General features: G+C 39.6%; 1 protein-coding gene across 1 annotated transcript in view; it reads left to right on the forward strand.

The window, feature by feature from the left end:
- LOC139718667 (reelin-like) overlaps nt 1–21,827 on the forward strand; it is a 105,552-nt gene that overhangs the window by 44,582 nt on the left and 39,143 nt on the right. The window contains exons 23-30 of the mRNA XM_071630123.1: nt 1,388–1,552; nt 2,102–2,337; nt 2,875–3,026; nt 3,431–3,641; nt 4,392–4,636; nt 5,622–5,801; nt 6,488–6,764; nt 7,239–7,379. Coding sequence (XP_071486224.1) covers nt 1,388–1,552; nt 2,102–2,337; nt 2,875–3,026; nt 3,431–3,641; nt 4,392–4,636; nt 5,622–5,801; nt 6,488–6,764; nt 7,239–7,379 — 1,607 coding nt within the window. The remainder of the gene's footprint in view (nt 1–1,387; nt 1,553–2,101; nt 2,338–2,874; nt 3,027–3,430; nt 3,642–4,391; nt 4,637–5,621; nt 5,802–6,487; nt 6,765–7,238; nt 7,380–21,827) is intronic.

Consider the following 21,827-nt stretch of genomic DNA (forward strand, 5'->3'; position numbering starts at 1 on the left):
AGTGAAGTTGTCGACTTTCCTGTCGTTGCTATAAAACAATCTGCTCTGTACGACTAAACAAGAGTGATCGCGGCGTAGTAGCCCTACGGCCTGCGCACGCACAGAATGAAGTTAGCCATCTGATATCATGAGACAAATCTTTCAAGTAATCGGGAGCAAAAAATCAATTTATGAATTATTTGAGCTAAGTTGAATGAAAAACAAAGTTCGTAAATCACACAAATCGCCAAAATCATGACATTTTTTAGTTTAGTTCCCGCGTAAATTCCCCGTTCGCACAGTACTAGTCGGCTAACTTTAGTTCTAGATTGTGCATGTCGCGTTTACCAAGATCTCTCGGGAAGAGTGAGTTTTTTTTGAGTGACAACTTGAAAGTTGGCGTCAATATTGATACTTCTCGATTACCGATTTCATTCAAATATAATACAGTATTTTGAAATATGCTTAGAAGTATATCCTGTAATTTTGGTGCGATTTGGTTCAGCGAAATTTGAGACAGCTGCATGGATAGGACAGTACACAAGTGCCGCCTGCTAGCTAAATTGGGCCTAAGCGTCGTCTGCTACTCGACACGATTTAACGCACGCGTATGCGAGGGCTTGTAATCAAAGATATATTTGGCACCTGTGACATCACGACATCCGGGCTCGTCAGCTCATTAGCATAATTCTCACTGAAAAAGTTCCATTTTCAACATGAAATTACGGGCTAAATCGTTATGAAATTTTGATTCTGTTTGCACCGCTGGGTCATTTAGAATTAAAAGAACAACATATAAAAAAATAAAAAACCGGTACAATGCCCTTTTAACTGGGTCATGTTTTCGACTTGACTTCCCTCACAGCTTGCAAAGTTTTGAACTCTCTTGTCCTTTCATCTCAAAGAGTGAAACTGATGCCAGGTGTATGTGATGCATACTGTATGTTTTGCTGATCCATTGATTTTTTCCATGTCATGATTGTTTGCAAATTATGAATATCACCTGCAGTCTTCAACAAAGACTAGTGGCCCTTGCTACCCTCTGTGTGGAATGAATGGTCTCATCACCAACTTTCAATGTAAGATTAGCCTTTCCTATAAAGTCAAATTGAAGTAACTTGTGTGAGTTGAATGTGTGAGAGGGCATCTCTCCATGGACTGATCCAGTCAGAGAATTTGATGGTTTATACAGCTGCTGCGAAAACCCTGGCTCTGAAAGTTATGCAAGACATTGCATTTTCGTTCATTCATAGACTACGCTGTAGTTGCTACAGCAAAAGTGGAAGCTTCACAAGTTTTTGCACTTAATGGACTTTTCACACATGAATTCTTTGTTTTATTTCTTCAACATCACTTTTACATGATTGTAGTTGTTGAAGAAGTGAAATGATTTACATCTTTATTTCAGAATGACAGTCCACAGCCTGAAATCTGGATGTCCACTAGCAGTGGTCAAGTGGGCACCCACTGTGGCTCAAGAGGTCCAGCTCTCTTCTTTGATGCAGTTGGTGAAGATAGATTCGCTGTGACTCGGTCACTGCGACTGACCACCCGTGATGTGGTCCAGTTTAAGGTAATACTATCTTCACATTACCAATCAGTAATCATACATATTTTATTCTATGCAGACATTTTACTATGTCAATGAATTTAAGGAAAAAATTAAAATTCTCTGTTGCACCTACAGTAAAGCACATATCATAGGCTGAGAATATGATACAATGTACATATAACAGTGCTGAATATGCACCATCTCCTCTCTTAAAGAGGAAATGTTGAACCAATTTACTGACATTTTTGTAGGCAACAAAAGAATTTTTTTTGAGACATCGTAGCATGTGAGTTGTTTTCTGAGCATGATGATAACATTTCTACTGGAGCCCTAGGAGGAATCTTCTTCAATAAGGGCACAAACAATTAAAATGTTTGTGTGCTTTGAGTGCAGAACTGTACAAAATAACAACAACAACAACAAGAACAACAACGACAACGACGACAACGACGACGACGACGACGACGACGATGACAAAGACGTAGTGTTGTAAACACTGTCCAAGCCCTCTGGCAAGAAAAGTGTTAATCTGTTCTCAGTGAGATGATGGGGATATCTCTTTCTTGGCAGGTGGTGGTTGGATGCCAGTCGGCATTCTCCCACTTTGCCCCCGTCTACCTGGAGAAGTCCAGCGATGGGGGTCTGCACTGGGAGCTCGTGACCACGCCCTGCTACCCCTTCACAGACGGCAGTGCACTGTGTGAGGGCCAGGGAGGGGAACTCACCGATGGGAGTGTGTACCACGCGGGGAAGTACAGCGACTGGAGGCTCATTGTTGTTCCTGTCACTAGCGACATGTCACACAGGTGAGAGATGCTACATAACAAATTACTTTTATTTTTTTCAACGTTCTCTAGGCCATATACATTCTAAAATATATATTCTTGTATCAAGTTTTACTTCTATGTATTTGTCCAGTCCAGTTTTATCACAAGTACAAAAGTACTTTGTCGATATACGTAATAAAATCTAAGAATGTAAATCTTGGTGGCAGATTGCTGTAAAAGAGTACTGGTGTGTGAATTCTAGTATGCTGAATGCAAAATTTGTTTTGTTTCTATTATATACTTCGGTGAATACAGTTGTTGTTCATACAATTGTACAACTATGAACATTGTATGTGTAATGTTTGGTTCCTGATGTACACAATTGTACATGTAATTGATCTTTATTACACTTTTGATGGAGGCTACTCTCTGTAAATGAGACCATGATATCATCATTATCATACTACATTGTATCATTGCTACATGTTGTATCTTTATTATATGTATATCCTACTGTGTATCTCTACATTCAAACCAGCTAAGCATCATTTTGATTTTTATGCCTTCTCATTCCAGCAACATCCAGTTTAGGTGGTGGCAAGCAGCCGATCCCTATGCTCCGGCGTTTGGTCTCGATGATGTCTACATCGGCCAGGCCTGTCCCAGCCACTGCAACGGCCATGGAGTGTGCAGGAACGGAGAATGCGACTGTGACTCTGGTTACCATGGTAATGCTTCCGTAAAAATGAACTTGCATTGCTGTTGTTGTTGTTTTTAAAGAAGAGTAAAGAATGCATTAAAAAAAGGAACAGTATTTCCAGACAAGTGATCTGTTTGACTTGTTTGTGTACAGAAATACATGTAATCTTCCATCATAACCTACATGCATGCACAAGTTTTCTCAATGGCTGTGCTGACAAAACCAGAATTCTTATCCCCTTTATTCTGTACATTGTATATCCCTGTTATTATACTGTGTACCATCATCAAAGACATTCTGTGACACAACCTTTGAACCTTAACTTCTCTAAGTGTTTTCTTTTTATATCCTTGTGTGCATAGATTAAGCTAAAAACAGTTTTAAAAAAGGGAGAATACACTTAGAATTTTTTTTTTAATGTTTCTGATGCAGGTGTGTCCTGCACCCCGAAGGGAACCAACCCCCGCAGCCTGAAGGATGGCTTTGACGCCTCAGACTCCCCCACTGGTGGACAGTGGGACCACACCCTGGGGTCCAGTGTGGGCCAGGCGTGTGGGATCATCAAGATGGGCGACTCCCTCTACTTCAGCTCCTCTGGTCCAAGGGAGGCCCAGACTGCACCCATCAATACCACCTCCATCAAGTGAGGGGCATTCCAAACTTTCTTTTTCTGATCTGATGTGGCTTCTTTTCTGCATTCTACTGTAAATGCCATTAGTCAGCGAGTCTACTTTTTGCAAATTGAAAAGTCAAACAATTTTGCATTTGGTTAAATTTGCAATCTTTGAGTACTACTAATGAACATGTAAATGTATGTTTGCTTGCATGTCAAATTCATTTGGGGATCAGAGTTAATATTTTTGCATGTTGTTCAATTGGGCATAGCGCCAGACTCGCAAGTTTGCAAACATAATAATCTTGTGAAATACATGCATATGGCATGTACAGTCAAATCAGCAAAATTATATTCTTTAAAATAATAGTTCTTCATGTCATCCATGTGATTGAGCAAGACATTTTAGTGTTACATGTATTTGATTGATATTCCAAGCAGATGATGCAGTAATATATGGGATAAGTGAAGCTGGAAGTCCTGTGTTTTGTACTTTGCAAGTATGTAGTCCTTAGCTTGATATGCATACTGTATCAGCATAAATATATTCATTGAAATAACGGTCCTTCTTCATATTTTTCTTTCAATTTAACATTCCAGTAATGACAAACAATTCTTAGGTCCATTTCAAGCCTTTGTTGTACCTGCATGATGTATGCTACCTTGCATATGAAATGGTGTTGATATGTTCAATTGAATAAAAAGTTTTTATCGTGAAAGAAATATGTTTGATCATGCAAAACTTTCAACTCCTTCTACTTTTCTATATTCCCCACACAGAATTGTCCAATTCTATATTCAGATAGGCAGTACCCATCAGGGTGATCAGTGTGTGGCCGCCATTGACCGCGGCGAGGCGGTCATCGTCCAGTACTCCAACAACTCGGGCATTGAGTGGCACACGCTGAAGGTGCTTGACCCCACCCAGCTGGACGAGAGGTCAACACAGGTCACGATCTCACTCCCGCTGGGAGCCAAGACCCCAGACACCATCTTTAAGTGGTGGCAGCCATTTGTGTCACTAGGTAAGGAAGCTACAGATGAAGGTGAGAGAGAAAGGAGAGAGAAAGAGGAAAAAGATAAAGGCAAAAATGGGAAGACTGATAAGTATATGAAAGGTAATAGATAAGATATACAATGTGTGCACTTTTATATACATAGATAGCAAAAGGAGAGCAAAAAATAGTTAGAGGTTTGATTTGATTTGATTTGATTTACATGTTTTCTCTGTATGCCATTTCTTTTTTACACGGACATCTGATGTACTTGTAAAAAGTAAATGGCATACAGAGAATACATGTAAATCAAATCAAATCAAATCAAACCTCTATCTATTTTTTGCTCTCCTTCAATTTTCTGCAATTATCTTAACATTGTACAAAATAACAGTAACATGACCATTTCCAAAAATTATCGTCAAATATATACATCTGTAATATAATCACAAGAGCCACAATGCACATCTTAATTTGCATACAGAACGATTGCTAAGAATATGCACAAAGTTTGACTGTTTGGCAAATAGTGAAATAGATGCATCTAGACAGACAGAAATGGATAGATCAACATACTGTAGTGGTTTCTTTCGCGGTGGTTTTATTTTCGCGCTTTTCGCGCTTTGAGGTTGAACGGCGAATTAAAATCACGCAAAAATGTCTTGAACTCGTCGCTTGTTACAATGCTATCATTACCGACCGCGAATTTAAACACACGCGAAAAAGTTGGCACCGATGGAAACCGCGAAAGTTTCTGTACGCGAAAAAAACCACTTTTACAGTATAGGTACGATGTAAAAGGATAGGTAGAGCAGAAACTATCCATTATTCAAGCATTTTCCTGCACGAAACGCTAATGGATTACAAACTGTTGTGGGAGTTTGCATCGCACATACTTTATGGTCAAATGTTCAAAGCAAGGAAATGTTGATGCAAGAGCAGGGGTAAAGCAACTGCATGTTATATTTGCTGTATTCACCTGCTGTTACATATTTTCTCTGTGATCAATCATCAGGTCTGCCTCGTGCCCAGTGGGCCCTGGACAACGTCGTGATCGGAGCCAACGAGACACGCTCCTTTGGCTTCCAGGATGCCTTCCACTCATCGCCCAGCGACAGCTGGTATATGATCATGGGAGGAGTCGCCAAGTCGTTCTGTGTAGGGAACAATGCTTTGGTGTTTGATGCTGTCACAGGTGATCATATACGTTGTACTTGTAGTTTTTACTTTCTAAACTCTTTAAGCAAGGATAAAGTGCTTTTAATTTTGCCAAGATATGACTCATTTTCAAGTAACTTTACTTAACCCGTTGAAGACAGACTAATTTTCCCATAACACATATTTCCCAGTCACCCGAGCCAGAGAATACTCGGGACTAGTCTTTGGCGGGTTAACAGCTACAAACTGTATGGCTACACTGAAACCATTACAAAAACCTAGTTGACAGTAATGAGAGTGATATGGTGTGTCCAAAATATGGTTGACAATTTTGTTACGTTATTAAGGCACTCAATTATTAGTTCCTTGTTCTATGATGCTGACATCTTTGAATGCACCGAAGAAAACAAATCACAATTCATGTATACATATTGATTAATTTGGTCCACATTATTTTTGTAGATGCACATGGACCCATAGGGCCAGATTTTTTGTTAGGCCAGAAAGACAACCAGTCTCAGATTTTAAACTTCTTGGTCGAAATTATCATTTTGTTAAGATGACCTACAGGTGTACAATTGTATGACTTGAGATCAGTCATGATTATTTGATCCAGAGCAACAAGTTCTTGCAGAATACCTTTGTGTTGAAGTGACCTTTCAACTCTTTGAGCTTTACTTGAGCACAAAGTATCATGATGACACTGGCTTGGCCCTCTCACAGATATGCCTCGCTACGCCGAGACGTGGGACTTCCACATCACCATGACCTCCTTTCTCCAGTTTGACCTCTCAATGGGGTGCGGGGGCAACCCCTCCCTGCCAGCCTACGCCGTCCAGCTCCACTACTCACTGGACATGGGCCAAACCTGGCACCCAGTGGAGGAGGAGTGCGCCCCGCCCAACGTAGGGTGTGGCCGCTACGGAATGGGCAGTCGCTATGTCTCCCAGATGCACATGGATTGGACCAGGGTGACCATCTACCTTCCGGAGGCTGCCATGTGAGTGGGGAACCCCCTGTTTTTTATTAGCGCCTAGTAGAAAGTTATGCGTACATTGTAGTTCATGTCATTCAATGTCATTTCAACACAAAGTATACTGCCATGTATAATAGTTTCATATCTTATATTGCAAAAATGACGTAAGAACTCTTTCACAAAGACGCTGAGACAAAATTTTAGCTTGCAAGTATTGTTTACAGGAATGAGCAAGGTTAAGCAAAGTTTCTGCTGTATGGAGCTTACGTTTCTTTATAGCTTTTCTAAGTAGCTTTGTTGTAGGATATTTGCCCTGTTACAACTGCAGCAAGAATCATAGGTACTACATGTAGTCTGCTGTAAAATCTGCAATTTTAGCATTCTTTTATAAATTTGTATCTTCATGTGTGGACATATATTTGGAATCCTTAACACCATCACTCGTATGATGTTTGGGAAATCTATGACATCTGTTTCTCTGTATGGACTTTCTTCCAGATCAACCTCGACACGCTTCCGATGGCAGCAACCAGATTTCCGGGCTGGGCGGGATACGTGGGCCATCGATAATGTGTACCTTGGCAACGGCTGCCCTTGGATGTGTTCGGGCCATGGCTGGTGTAACAGAGGCTTTTGCATGTATGTCAAACAGTGACTAACAGTGATGCTTTAAAGTCATTTTGAAGAGTATTGGTTTGTTCTGTAAATTATAGCTCTGCTGGATGGATGATGTCTGTGCATGTGTTGATGGTTAATGTGAGAGAGCCTTGGAGCAAGACTAGGAGAGTCTAAACATGGCTGAATCTTGATGAACACACAGCTGTATGACTGCATACCACACACCAGAATTCATATTCAGTAGCCTAAGGCACCACAGAAAAACCTGATAGAGAGATATCTTCGTCGCGACGATGTCGCATTGTGCATGTTTGATGATTTGCATATGAACAGGCGTCACGTGCATATGAATAAGCAACCGTGCATATGAATACACGTACTTTCTATTCATACCTTTGTTTATTCGTCCCGACGATAAGCGACGATAGAGAAAGGATTCCCTTTCACTAATCGTCGCTCTTCGTCCCGACTTACTAGCTATTTTCAAAGTTCGGCTTCTATTGTGCCTTGCGTTTCTTTTGTTAAAAACGTCGCATATCGTTCCCGACGAATCATTGTTCAACCGTCGGGAGACGTTCTGACTACATGGCTTCGTTTCAATGCCGTTCGTGTTCAAGTTTATGTTTTGTTCAGCTTTACTTGTCACAGCATAAAGCCTGTTATCCGTGTGATCTAAAACGTCGCATATCGTCCCGACGAATTACCATTACTGTACAGTACCACCGAAATTCCGTCTCTGTTCCATCGTCGAGCAACGTCCAAAACGCGTGGCTACAGCTAATCCGCTGGGTGATATGATTCGCAATGCCGAGTACGATAATGAATGGGAAGTTTTGCGTTTTCACGAGAAAAAAAAAAGTATTCTCGCTGCTATAGATAATTGTGAATAACAGGCTGACTTTCTGTCTTTTGTGCAAATGGTAGTTACGGCGATGTGAAAGGAGACTTGACCGCAGTCGATAGACATTGAATTTGTATTATCTTGTCTTTACGCGTAGGAAACACGGCGGAGAGATTTTGTCCGGTTTACAAACGAAAACTTGACCATCGTTGCAAAACTTATTTGATGGTCGCCGTTCGTTGTCAAACTCCGACAACTTCTGTCATATTTTTTTTTGCTGTAGAATACATTGATTTTTTTTTTGTTATTTCACACAACATTGAATCAAATATTTGTATTTTAACAACGTGTTTACCTATTTATTCTGTTGCGGCATTTACTTCAACTGGTCGTTGGCCTTCGCGTGGTTGTAATCATTGTTGACATTTATGTCGTCTTGTAAAATTTTAGAGCGGGCGGAGAGATTCTGTCCAGCGTTCAAACGGGAATTCAACTGCAGAACTTGTTTCAGCTGTCAATCCCTGCTGACTGTTCTCATTGTTTGTTATGCTAAAAAAAGGATATTGATTTCATGTTGTCAACATACCAAAAATGTCAGCTGCATTCGCCTTTTAACCTTACTGTAAAGGCGGATTTTTTTTCACCCACTTTGCGCAACCAGAAACTAGCGCAAAAAGAAAATTATGCGAATGTTTTCACTTGCCATTATGTTTCAGGAGATGATGTCTTGGTTTCGGTAAAATACGAAACTCTCTTTCACGGCCAAGTGCGAAGAATTGGCCACTAAGATGGTTGATGGTAGCTACGACGACTTGTAAGGAAACTTGACTGTTATCGAATTAATTGTTAAGCTTCAGGTGGAGAGATTTTGTCCGACTTCCAAACGGGAACTAGACTAACATTCTTATACTTATTTCAGCTGGTTGTCTTTCTTTGTTATACTCCGTTGACTTCTGTCATTTTTGTAGCTGCATAGAATACATTGATTTCTGTGTTCTTTGACACATCATTGAATCAAATCTGTGTATTTTAATACCAGGTTTACCTTTTTACTTTGTTGCGGCATTTACTTGAACTGGTCGTCGGCCTTCGTCAAGGTTGCAATATAATTGTTAAAATTTATGTCGTCCTGTAAAATTTTAGAGCGGGAGGAGAGATTCCGTCCAGTTTTCGAACGGGAATTCGACTGAAGAACTTGTTTCAGCTGTCCATCCCGCTTTTGTCGATCCCTGTTAACTGTTCTTATTGTTTTTTATTCTTAGAAAAAGAAACAAAACAAAGAAAAAATTGATTTCATGTTGTCAACATACCATAGAATGTCATCTGCGTTCGCCTTTTAACTTTACTGTAAAGGCGGATTTTTTTTTTCGCCCTCTTTCCGCAACCAGAAACTAGCACCAAAGGAAAATTATGCAAATGTTTTCACTTGCCATTATGTTTCGGGAGATGATGTCTTCGGGAACTCACACACACACATACAAAATAAACCACACAACACACACACACACACACACACACACACACACGGAACTCTTTTTTTCACGGCCGAGTGCGAAGAATTGGTCGCTATAAGCCCCTTTTACACTTTCACGGATTGCATCACGGATGACCATGGATCGTCGGTCTGGGATCATCCGTACTATTTCCGGCATGACCGTGTTGACTTCGTGAAGTCATCCGACATTATCCTTGATCATCCGGCATGTCCGCCGAAAAAAAAAAAAAAAATGAGCTTGCTTAATTTTTCATCCCGGACATCACGGATGGAAATCAATACAAACTCTTCCTTGTCGGCACCGTCTACTCCGTGTTGCATCCGTATTCCTTCCTTGTAGGCACCGGCTACTCCGTGTTGCCTCCGTGAAGACATCGGAACGTCCGTATTAGCATCGGCTCCATCCGGGATGAGAAATTCGTGTATATTTTGCCAATACAAGCTCAGAAAGTCAAAGAAATTTGCTCACATCTTCACCCATCAGTACAACCAATAGACTCATCTAGTAGGTTTATATCGCATGAGAATCTTCAAGTGACCCACACACATCTTCTTGCTGTTTTTTTTTTTTTGGGGGGGGGGGGGGGTTGATTTGTCTTAGTTCGTTTTGCTTTGTTTATGTTGTTATGTTCCCGCAAAATGAGATTTTGCAACAAAGAGATATGCCTTTATGATGTCGACAAGCAGATGCGTATGTAATCTGCTGTAGATTTTCTGGTGTGCTTGTTACATATTACTTAGCTCTGGAAGCATGTCGCCCAAGAATGATAAAGTATCAAAAGAAAAAGCAAATGTAATGTGTCAACTTTTTGGGGATATCCGCGTAAACACCGCGAAGGGACCCAGTTGCATCCGTGCTCTTCCTTGATATCCGTGTTAGCTCCGTATCGTTTCCGCTGTGGTCCGCGTTCATTCCTTGTCTGTCCGTGAAGGCACCGTACTTGTCCTTGTAGCTTCCGTACTTGTCCGTGTAGACAACCAGTTGGGACTGTATTCACACCGGCATTGAAAGGAAAATCGATATTTTGCATGCCGGAACACCACGGATGACGATCCGTGGTCATCCGTGAAGCAATCCGTGAAAGTGTAAAAAGGGGCTTGTGATGATACTAAAAGATGGTAGCTACGAGTTGTAAGGAAACTTGACTGTTAGTGATATAATATTGTTTGGCATCAGGTGGTGAGATTTTGTCCGACTTCCAAACGGGAACTAGACTAACATTCTAATACTTATTTCAGCTGGTCGTCGTTCTTTGTCAAACTCCGTTAACTTCTGTCATTCTTGTTGCTGTAGAATACATTGATATTTGTGTTCTTTGACACACCATTGAATCAAATCTTTGTATTTTAACACCGGGTTTGCCTTTTTATTCTGTTGCGGCATTTACTTCAACTGGTCGTCGGCCTTCGTGATGGTTGTAATATAATTGCTAAAATCTATGTCGTCCTGTAATACCTAAGAGCTGGAGGAGAGATTCTGTCCAGCTTTCAAACGGGAATTCGACTGCAGAACTTGTTTCAGCTGTCCTTTTCCGGCTGAGTGCGAAGAAATGGTCGCCAAGAAGGTTGATGGTAGCTACGACGAGTTGTAAAGAAACTTGACTGTTATTGATATAACAATATATTGTTAAGCTTCAGGTGGAGAGATTTCTCCGATTTCCAATGGTTTGTTTCATTTAACATATTAAAGATATTTTCTTTCAGTTACATGCATTCTTTCAAACGTTGGGGTAAGTTTACAATTATGAATGAGTATCTTATGCTTTGAATTGCACCATGTGCCCATTTCTATGCAAGAGCCAAATTTTCCTTTTCTTGAACTTGTTGGACACCTCAGTGTCTATATAGAATAGTTATTTCAGGCTAGAGAGGCGTATCAATTTTGAACTTTGTGTTTGAAAGGCTATTGTCATCTTAAAGACGACTTATAATGTCGCTCAAATCGACTGAATGGAGCAAGCCCTCTTACGATGCACGCTCGGATCTACAAAGACTTTATGGTCTAGTGCTCCGATATACCCAACAAAGAGACGGGACGAAAAGCATCGGTGTCTGTTTTCTCTGTTCTGTCCTCACCCTTTCCTCTATTCTTCTATCATCCCTCCTCTTCCATGATATCCCCGCCTATCATATAGGCTAACACTAGAGGCGCCTGCCCCCGGGAAAGGCCGAGACTTCACCGGCGTCGGCGGGCGGGTCCTCTACCTGCTTGCCGACGGGAACGGCGTAACCCTGCATGTCGGTGCAGGAGTATAGGCAGGCGATATCTTTTCTTAAAACGTGTCCCCTTTCTTTCTCTGTAAATATCTCGATTGTAAATATTGATATATATATATATATATATATATATATATATATATATATATATATATATATATATATATATATATATATATATATATATATATATATATATATTGTTATTATTATTATTATTATTATTATTATTATTATTATTATTAGATTTTGTAAATAATCAGAAGTATAGTGTAGGTTTTTATAATTGAATTTAAGTGTATATTTAAATTGAATATATTTTTTGGAGTAAATTGCCCACCCGGCACACCCGGCAGAGAGCTCCACAAAACTAAAAGAACAACATCAGCATCGGTGGTACACAGGATGCGGTTGCTTAGGCGACGCTTTCTATTGTCGGGATGGGGATGATGATGTACGCGACGCTTTCTATTGTCCGGATGGGGATGAAGAAGGTTCTTTTATAACGTGAAACGTTCAGCGTAGCAAACTTAATCTCCTGAAAGTAGATAGCGGGAGTCCATTCAAAAAGAAACTGCCGCGTACTGTTGACGTGCTTGTACATTATACGAAAAAGCTATTCTTGCTTGTTGTGATGACTACACGCTGGCACAGCGGTATTCACACTGTTGCTGATCACTTGATGATCTGACAATCAACCTACATGTTGCATAATATTTTAAATGGGCCATTGGAAGTTTGACGGAAATTTGTATACATTGCTAACCATTCCCCTTTCGTCCGTGTATATGAATTCGTCAACATAGAATGAAATTTGAAGATTTGGCGCCTAATATATTTGAACCGAATTTTGGAATATGCTTCAGGTTCTCTTCCTGCAGATGTTAATCCCACAATGTCGATCAAATTATAAGACAGTTAATCTTTCTGAAGCGGTGGACACACAAAATTGTCATGTCAGTGATCATCCTAAGAATGATGTGTAAAGAAGACGAAGTTTAACCTTGCCTTTGGTTTTGTATTGTTTTACCGCTTAAGTTGCAACATGCGAACACAAGGTTTTACTGTAAAACGAGGAATAATTGCGTGCATGATAATTTTGCAAATTTCCCGAGAACCAAGAAATTAGCATGCAAGTGGAAGTTCTTGCCTACACTATATGCATTGAATGCCAGCGACAATAAGCATAATTATTATTTATGCCACGGATACTTTAATGATATTAAGAATCGCAAATCTTCAGTATTGCAGGGATGAACCATAAAAATCAAGCATAATCATGACTGTTTTATGCCAAATAACATTGTTTTTTTTCTTTTTTTTTGTTTGGGTGTTTTTTGGTTTTCCTCTTTTTTGGGGGGCGAGGGCGCCGTGGCACGGTGGATATTTAAGCTTCACGACTCCCAGTCGAAGGACCCGAGTTCAATTCCCTCCCCGCAGCGATTACGTCCTATTCCGTCCTATAGCAACTCTATATACGATAATAATGTCAGGCGGGCCCTCTTATAGCTAGAGCACTGATAGCATTGAAGAGGCTACTCTAAATAGAGAAGAGTTTTTTGCAGTTATCATCATTGTTATCGTTATTGTTATTATTATGATTATTGCGGGGTTGTTTTTTTTTTCTTGGGGGGGGGGGAGGGTACTATTGCTACAATATCATTAGTCTTGCATGAATGCGGTTAGGATATGTTCTACCTCCTATCTCTTTGTAGCATTCATCTATCATCTTCACAACAAATTTCAAGACATCATTATGTTTGTGTCATGTACTGTAAAAGTGGATATTTTCGCGCGACTAATTTTTCGCGTTTGGCCGGGTAAGAAGAGATTCGCGTGTTTTTAATTCCGCGGAATAAAGACATCACGCACAGGAACATACAGCAAGCAAAAAATATTCACGTGCTTTTATTTTCACGCTAGTTTCTGGTTGCGCGAAATTCGCGAAAATTTCAACACCGCGAAAATTTCCACTTTTACAGGTAGTAACTAGTTAGTAGGGATATTCATTTCACTTTGATATACTGCGATAGTAATTGACATAATCAGACAGTGATTATTTTTTTTTAGTATGACAGGAAGGGCTCATCGTGAATCCAAAACCCAAAGAGAAGTGCGATTTGAAATGGCTGAGATATAGGTGCCCGCCTTTATAAGTTATCGAGTCTTATACGATACACTGTTACCTGTAATCTTTAATTATAATTTTGCGATTTTCGTCTTTTACGTTAACTTTCAGTATATATATTATGTATCAAAATGGACATGCGCCATTTTAGATATTGAATAGAGTTATTTTTGACTTTAGATGTCAAATAGAGTTATTCTTGACAACGGTTTGTTACATTAAACATATTCAAAGTGCTTTTTTTTTCAGTACCATGCATTCTATCAAATGTCTAGTAAGTTTACAACTAAGAATTAGTATGCTTAGAATTGCACCATTGGCCCATTTTTATGCAAGAGCCAAATTTCCCTCTTTTTTTGTACGCGGTGGACACCTCAGTGTCTATATAGAATATGAGAATGATAGTTATTTCAGGCTAGAGGGGCGCATCAATTTTGAACTTTGTGTTTGAAAGGCTATTGTCATCTTAAAGACGACTAATGATGTCGCTCAAATCGACTGGAGCAAGCCCTCTTATGATTCATGCTCGGATCTATAAAGACTTTATGGTCTAGACATTCCCAGTAGAATACGCGAAAGAGACGGGACGAAAAGCATCGGTGGTACACAGGATGTGGATGCTTAGGCGACGCTTTCTATTGTCGGGATGGGGATGAAGAAGGTTCTTTTATTATGTGAAACGTTAAGCGCGTGGTCATCTTAATCTCCTGAAAGTAGCTAGTACAATATAGGAGTCCATTCAAAAAGAAACTGCCGCGTACCATTGAATTGTATATCAGAGAGGCTTACAACCTGTTTCTTTTCTCGGACGAAACGCTAAAGCAGTCCTGCTTAGCGACGGCGTTCACGCTCCATCTCACGCACTACCATGAGAAGGAATAGCGATACCACGCATGATACATGAAAACATGTTTAAAAGGCGAGAAAACTAATGAAGTTTAAAGTTGACTTCTCCTTCTTCTTTCAATGTAAACAGAATAATTGAATAGATCTATTGAAGCGGATTGTCACTGCTGCGAACGATCGCCATAGCATCGTTAGTCTTGCGAGCAAATCGAAATCCTAATACTTTTTTTTTTGCCTGATAATATGAGTAGTAACCCTTTAAAGGACTCGTAAATTCGACGTTTCAAACAGTATAGTAAAACAATGAAATGTATTTCAAAAACATTTGGATGCGTTGGGTGTTAGCATTTAATAGCATCTATCTGCATTTTATTTTCCGTCCGTATTGCACACAGAAACGCAAGCAAACATTATACTGTGAATACGCTGTAAAGCATCGTATCATTATTAAAAGTGTATTCATTCTTCTTTTATTTTCAGCCTGCTTGAAGTAGTAGTCAAACCATGTGATCAGTTAGGCAGCCTATGTATAAAGATAGTCGTTACTCAATATTCGTTTGATTTGTTACTGTGTGGTTACGATTACGAACGATGGTTATGAGTCCGAAACACTCGTTCATATTGAACTACATGTATAAAGGTCAAAGCTGTTTCGATAGTATAGCTCGGTAAGTGTTCAAAACGCAATCGAAATCATCAGAATGCTATCATAGGCGGAAATTATAGCTGTGGAAAACTTGTATTAAACATAGGTCAATAAAGATTGCCATATCCAATCTCCGTAAAAAGTTTTGATTCATGCCATCCTCTGAGCATTTTGAGATATTTTGCTTAAGTTTTGATTATGTTACGATTTAGGTTTGAACTATGAAAATTGAAAGGTGTGGTTACCTCAACGATGTCGCAGTTCCATTAACCATGATGGGTAAAGGGAATTCATGACTTTATAAGACTAATCCTTGCTAAATTGAAGATCAATTCTTTAAACCATCACTTATGTCTTGTAAATAGATACGTCTGTAATCATAACCAAAATGCCTTAGGAGACAAAAATCATCAAACGTTTATAAGCGTCATCCGACAAATTTACAATTGACAATGCAAATGTATGATTGCCCCATTTGAATGTAGCTGTAAGCTATCTTTACGTTGAAGTTAACTTCCCTCCTTGAGAAAAAGAACAAAAAAGTCGGGTTTTCGCTAGAGGTACTTATTAGGAAACGGTATAAAAACAATTATCAAGAGATAACCTATACAAACATGAAACAAACGCATATTCTGTTCGTTATATGCATGGATCTGTTTATTTGTTTGTTTGGTCATTATTTTAATGGCATTGATCTTGTTTTTTTTTAATGGCATCGGTCTTGGTCGGGGGAAAGATAACAAAAAAAAAAATGTATCACTCTGTTATCAGATCAGGATGATTGCGAGAAGGGTGTACATGTATTCCCGCCTTTTTTATACAGGCAAACAATAAGAGCTTTGTATGCTATTATAAAAGCCTGGAGGCAAAAGGCAGTTTCAACGTTCAACTCATAGTAACCATAGTTTATCCAGGGCTCGACACTAACGGTGGCCCGGTGGCCCGGGGCCATCAAAAACGCACATCGGGCCACCAAAATTTCAGAAATGAAGACTTTGGTGGCCTGATCGGGCCACCAAAAAAGGACGGATGTTTACCTTTGGGCCACCAAAAATAAAAGTTAGTGTGGAGCCCTGGTTTATAGGACATGAAGTAAGTTAGCGTCTCACTGACTGTGGTTCTTTTGTTTTGGCAAAACATGAACACAAAGGGGGTCTGAATTTTTTTTGTACATAGTACTTGTAGCAGACATTTATGCAGATTCTCCAACAGCATCGCTCCATTACGTCACTTCCTGCTATCAATGGCGAAGAAAGGATGATGGCTGCTTGATTATCCATTCCTTGAGATTGCAGGAAGCTCACCTTTCTTGTGTGTGTGTTTCGTTGTGTGTGGTTCTGTGGTACTCAGTTACAAGGCGTGAAGGTCCGAGTCTTTTCATTCTGATTACACATTTCAATACAGGCAACTGATTCGAGTTTCGCAAAGCTGTTGAGGCAAATTCTTTGCACACTTGACCTCTGAACTGTCAGGTACACGTACTACACGAAAAACATTCTTATTTAACAAACACATTTTGTGTAGCGACAAAGCTTTCTGTCATTTTCTCAAATAGGCCCTACTTCTAAAAGTGCTCAGATGAAGAGATTTCACAAAGAGAACACGAGTTAAAAATGGGCATCAGTTATTGTTCCGATTTCTCTCCCTGCCGGCAATAACTTATTCAATAAGTCTTTGGACTGGGAAAAGTACACATATATTCATTTGGCGAATTAGCGAATGAATTATTACACGAATTGTCTTTGCGAAAAGGAAATTAACCTTGTATATCTCCAAAGATAAACTTTGAACAGCCTGTCACATAGTAGGGAACAGCTGATTATTATCATTATTTGAATGAATTATCTATTGATGAAGCCAATAACCTTTGTAAATGTACACACGGAGAGCTGTCGTAAGTTCGCTATTTTGTGTTTTAGCTGTTATAAAATATCTCACATATATATATATATATATATATATATATATATATATATATACATATAGTACTTTGTGTCTACACTTTTCAAACGCCATTGTGCGTCATGCCAATCACCACTTCATGAAATGTGGTGCGTGTATATCGCCGATCAGAGTCTTGCTCAGCTCATCAGTATTGCGCAATTCTAAAGCCCTCGCCGCCGCACGCTCTATGCCTTTTGTCTTCAATGGGGTCAAGAGCAATGCTCATTAGCATCTTATGCTCTACAACGGAAGCGGAGTCTCGATCGGGCCAGCCTTTTGTCAAGGCCCTCTTGCCTGTATGGTGAAGAAAGCCCAAATGTAGCTGAGTGGGGTTGCGCGCTGGCGCGGTCGGCTGGGCTCGCTTCGCTCGCCCATTACAGCGAGAGGGCCTTGACAAAAGGCTACGATCGGGCAAGAACAATGGGTGCAAAGCGCACCGTAAAGTCGATGGTTGGAAAAAAAAAATGTAACGGAAAAAAAAATGTCTCAAAGCAACCGTGATTTGGGACACTTTTACTAATTTTTCACACTGAAATTTTCTGAACAGATAAATGAAACACCAAGGAATCATTATCCGTCATTAAATAACTTCCCTATTTGACCCGAGTAGTGCATCCCCTTCATCTCTGGCTCAATACTGGAAAACTCCACGTGCGACATAGTACTCATTGTGAGAGAGCGCCACACCGAATAGACGTCACCTAATAGGTTGCAGCGTGAAAAGCTTAAACTTCTTTAGACGAGCATGGGATCATTTTCTTTCTTTCTTTCTTCCTTTCTTTCTTTCTTTCTTTCTTTCTTTCTTTCTTTCTGTCTGTCTGTCTGTCTCCTTTCTTCCTTTCTTCCTTTCTTTCTTTCTTTCTTTCTTTCTTTCTCTACATATGTAAAATAAAGAGAATATGTGCGGAATCAAACACAAAATCCTTACGTTTTGTTTTCCCGTTACCCGACTATTGCAATAATGTCGAAAGATAACTTTACAACGAGAAATGACAGTGTTTGAGACAGAAAAAACAACAACAAAAAACGGGAAATAAAGATTTGTTGGATTTTTTTTTTCATCACTGGGTAATACTGTTCCGTAGAATCTTTGGTTAGAGGGATTTAGCATTGCGTGCTGGCCAACGCGGCTCTAGCTGAAAGTCAGGGGATCGCGGTGATCGAACAGCAATTACTCGTTTACCTTCCTGTATATCAAAACATCCTTTGAACTACTGCGTATTGAAAGTAACGTGTAAAGGATGGAGAAAAAGACAGTTTGTTTTGAACAAAACAAGCACAAGTGTGATGATGGCACAATACCAATATACACACTGTCTCGAATAAAGAGAATCAGGCGCTAGTGTAGGGCCTATTTTCATACCCATGGGGACTTATCAAATTAAACAAGTACCAACTTGCACCAAAATGACGAGAACGCTAAATATAGAATTTCCGATCACCTTCGTAAATTTGAACCGAACCCGTTATCGCGAATTACGGCAAATTGCATGGCATCGATCAAAACAACTCGTGACTATATCTGTTCGATCTGAAATTGAAATTAGCCTCCTACACTCTTAAAAAGAAAAGGGTAAATCAACATTTAAAAGGGCTGAGGAGTGACAACGTTTTTAAGGTAATGTTGCATTCACCCTATCTATCCAGCTGAATCCAACGTTAGATGTGCTAGATACAGCTAGAAAAAGGGTGAATACAACATTTTGAAAACGCTGTCGCTCCTCGCCCCTTTTAAAACGCTGTTTTACCCTTTTCTTTTTAAGAGTGTAATGCTACGGGTTTTGGTTGAGCAACCGCCTCGACAGACCAACGGACATTATGCGCAATATGTAATCATACAGCCAACTTCACTTTCGGATTGTGTACGTGGCGGTCGTCGCAAAGCGAATAACTTTGGAGCTGTATTTCTTTATTTATTTATCTATCTTTTTATGGCATTCAGTTACATATATATACCATCCATTCAATCCTAGATTGGAACTACTTTCTCGATGTTTTCCTCTCTATCTGTCTTTCGGTATATGCAATGCTGAATTTCGTGTAGGATATTTTCTGCTATTACTTTTCGAACAAGAATCCGCCTTAGGGCTGGGTTCCACTGCCGATCAAATCTGCATGTTATGATCTATAGTCCGACAGAGTGTTAAAAAATATCGTGTATAGGAGGAAGCCAAAACCAATGTCGATCAAGGTAGATCGATCACATCCAGATCGATTCCGATCGCGTCCTTGTCGAGAGAGATTTGATTGGCAGTGGGAATCCATCGTTTCCATACTTGACTTCATGTATAGTTGCTATTACAGGGCCTACAGTTCGGGACATAGAGTCAAACTTTCGTTTTATAGGCCTATACTGATGGTATTACGCGTGCATTGATACATAATAAAAGCATTTCCTTCCTTTGTACGTTAGCGTGGGGACGATTAGTGAAGTTCACCACGATAGTAATGAAAGGCTTGACCGTCAAAAGAAAGATGACCCTTTCCCAGGAACAATGAAAGCAGTGTCCAGCTGTCTTGAAAGACACCATCCTGGCGGAACAATACAAGAAGAATCGAATAAGACACGCTGATTCAACAACACACACAACGAGACTCGTTTTAGACACAGCTCGCAGAGGGTGCGCTCGCTTGTGAGTTGGGGTATCCCTCTTGCCAACTAGCTAAGAAATCATGTAAGCCATTTTAATAGTGTAAAATTTGTATGAATTTTACATACTAATTTTGGTGCAAACACCACACATCACGAACAGCTTCTTAGTGTAACTGATTAGGCCTATGATAACACAAGCAGTTGTATGGGCATAGTATTCGCGCTGTTACGTCACTGATAGGCAATCACGGGACGGATACACTGATTTGGTCTATCAACAAACATCAATTAGAAAAGCTATCTTTTTCGATTCTCTGATTAGATAGAATGATGTGGAATCGGGTTCTTTAGTGTGATCACTGTACAGGTAAGATTATATGCCTAACTAAGACTTGACTCATTTCAAAAGAGCGCGTACCCTATTATGTGATCCCCAAAATTCATAAAGAAAGGGGGAATGGAGTAGGGGATATAATAGGCTTCACCAAACATGCCAAATGGAGCAGCATCGCGCTGTCGACGATGCTTTTAACACATGTCCGAAATCATTAATTTTCCTTCAAAATATATGCAGCTGAGAGTGATAAATTTCACTAACATAAAAGTCTTAATCTCATTTCGTTCTGTCCCTTCTTTTTCATTAATAGAAACCATAATGATGAACGAGGATTCAAATCCTTAGGTTGTGGCATTTCTATTGCGTTTGACGGTTAAATTGCGGTATTGTGAAGGTTTCCAATTGACAGGACACATAATTCGCTGTAATTTAGATCAGCTGTAGAACGCGGGCATCCAATATTGATCATTATTTTAAGAAATATTTGTGAAAGGTCGTGAAGATATCTTACGATACTCAAATTTACATAATCATACTACCAAATACCCAACGTCGAAGAGCTCTGCAAACTTCATAGTTGTGTTGATGATATTAAGCGATGGTCTCGCGATAATCATTTGAAATTGAATTCTGATAAATCAGAATTGTCAGGCGGGCTAGTTTTCTCACAAAAATTTATCTCCCAGTCCGTCAGAGATCTAGGAGTTATGGTAGATAAGCATCTGAACTTTAAAAAACAACAACAAACGAACAAATGAAATAACACACACATTAAGAACTCATGTCGTTCTGCTGCTTCAGGGGTATTTGTAAAAATACATTATTAATATCCGTAAGTTATCGGAGCAGTCTTCCACCGAACGTCTAATTCACGCATTTGTTACTTCTCATCTTGACTACTGCAATTTCCTTCTTGTTGGTCTCCCTGCTTCGAGTATTGCACCAAATTCAAAATTCAAAATACAGCTGCAAGGCTTGTAACCCTGACAAAAACATCTGACCAAATTAATTCAGTTATCCAATCCCTCCACTGGCTCCCCATACATCAACTATCACCTTTAAAATCATCCTTATTGTTTACAAGACAAATATTATGGATTAATCTTACCTCCCTTCCGCTCCTCCACTTCAGCCTGTTCTCTCTCTTCTCTCCAATTATCACGTGGTCCCGCACATACCCGCTATGGTGATATATGACCTTTTCTGTATTTCCCCACCCCTTTGGAATAAACTCCCTCTCTATATTCGTATAGCTGAAAGTGTCGATATGTTCAAATCATTGTTGAAAACTTGTCTGCTTACTCAATCCTAATCTTGTTGTTGTTATTGTTGTTGCTGTTATGTACATAATGCTGTATCTTAATTATACCTCAATATTTTTAATGTATATATCGGGCATCCTTTCTCTTTATAAGATTATTG

The sequence above is a fragment of the Diadema antillarum genome, unplaced genomic scaffold (genome assembly GCF_040938485.1).
Source record: "Diadema antillarum isolate AM-2024a unplaced genomic scaffold, OU_Dant_1.0 scf00000098, whole genome shotgun sequence".
NCBI classification, from domain to species: domain Eukaryota; kingdom Metazoa; phylum Echinodermata; class Echinoidea; order Diadematoida; family Diadematidae; genus Diadema; species Diadema antillarum.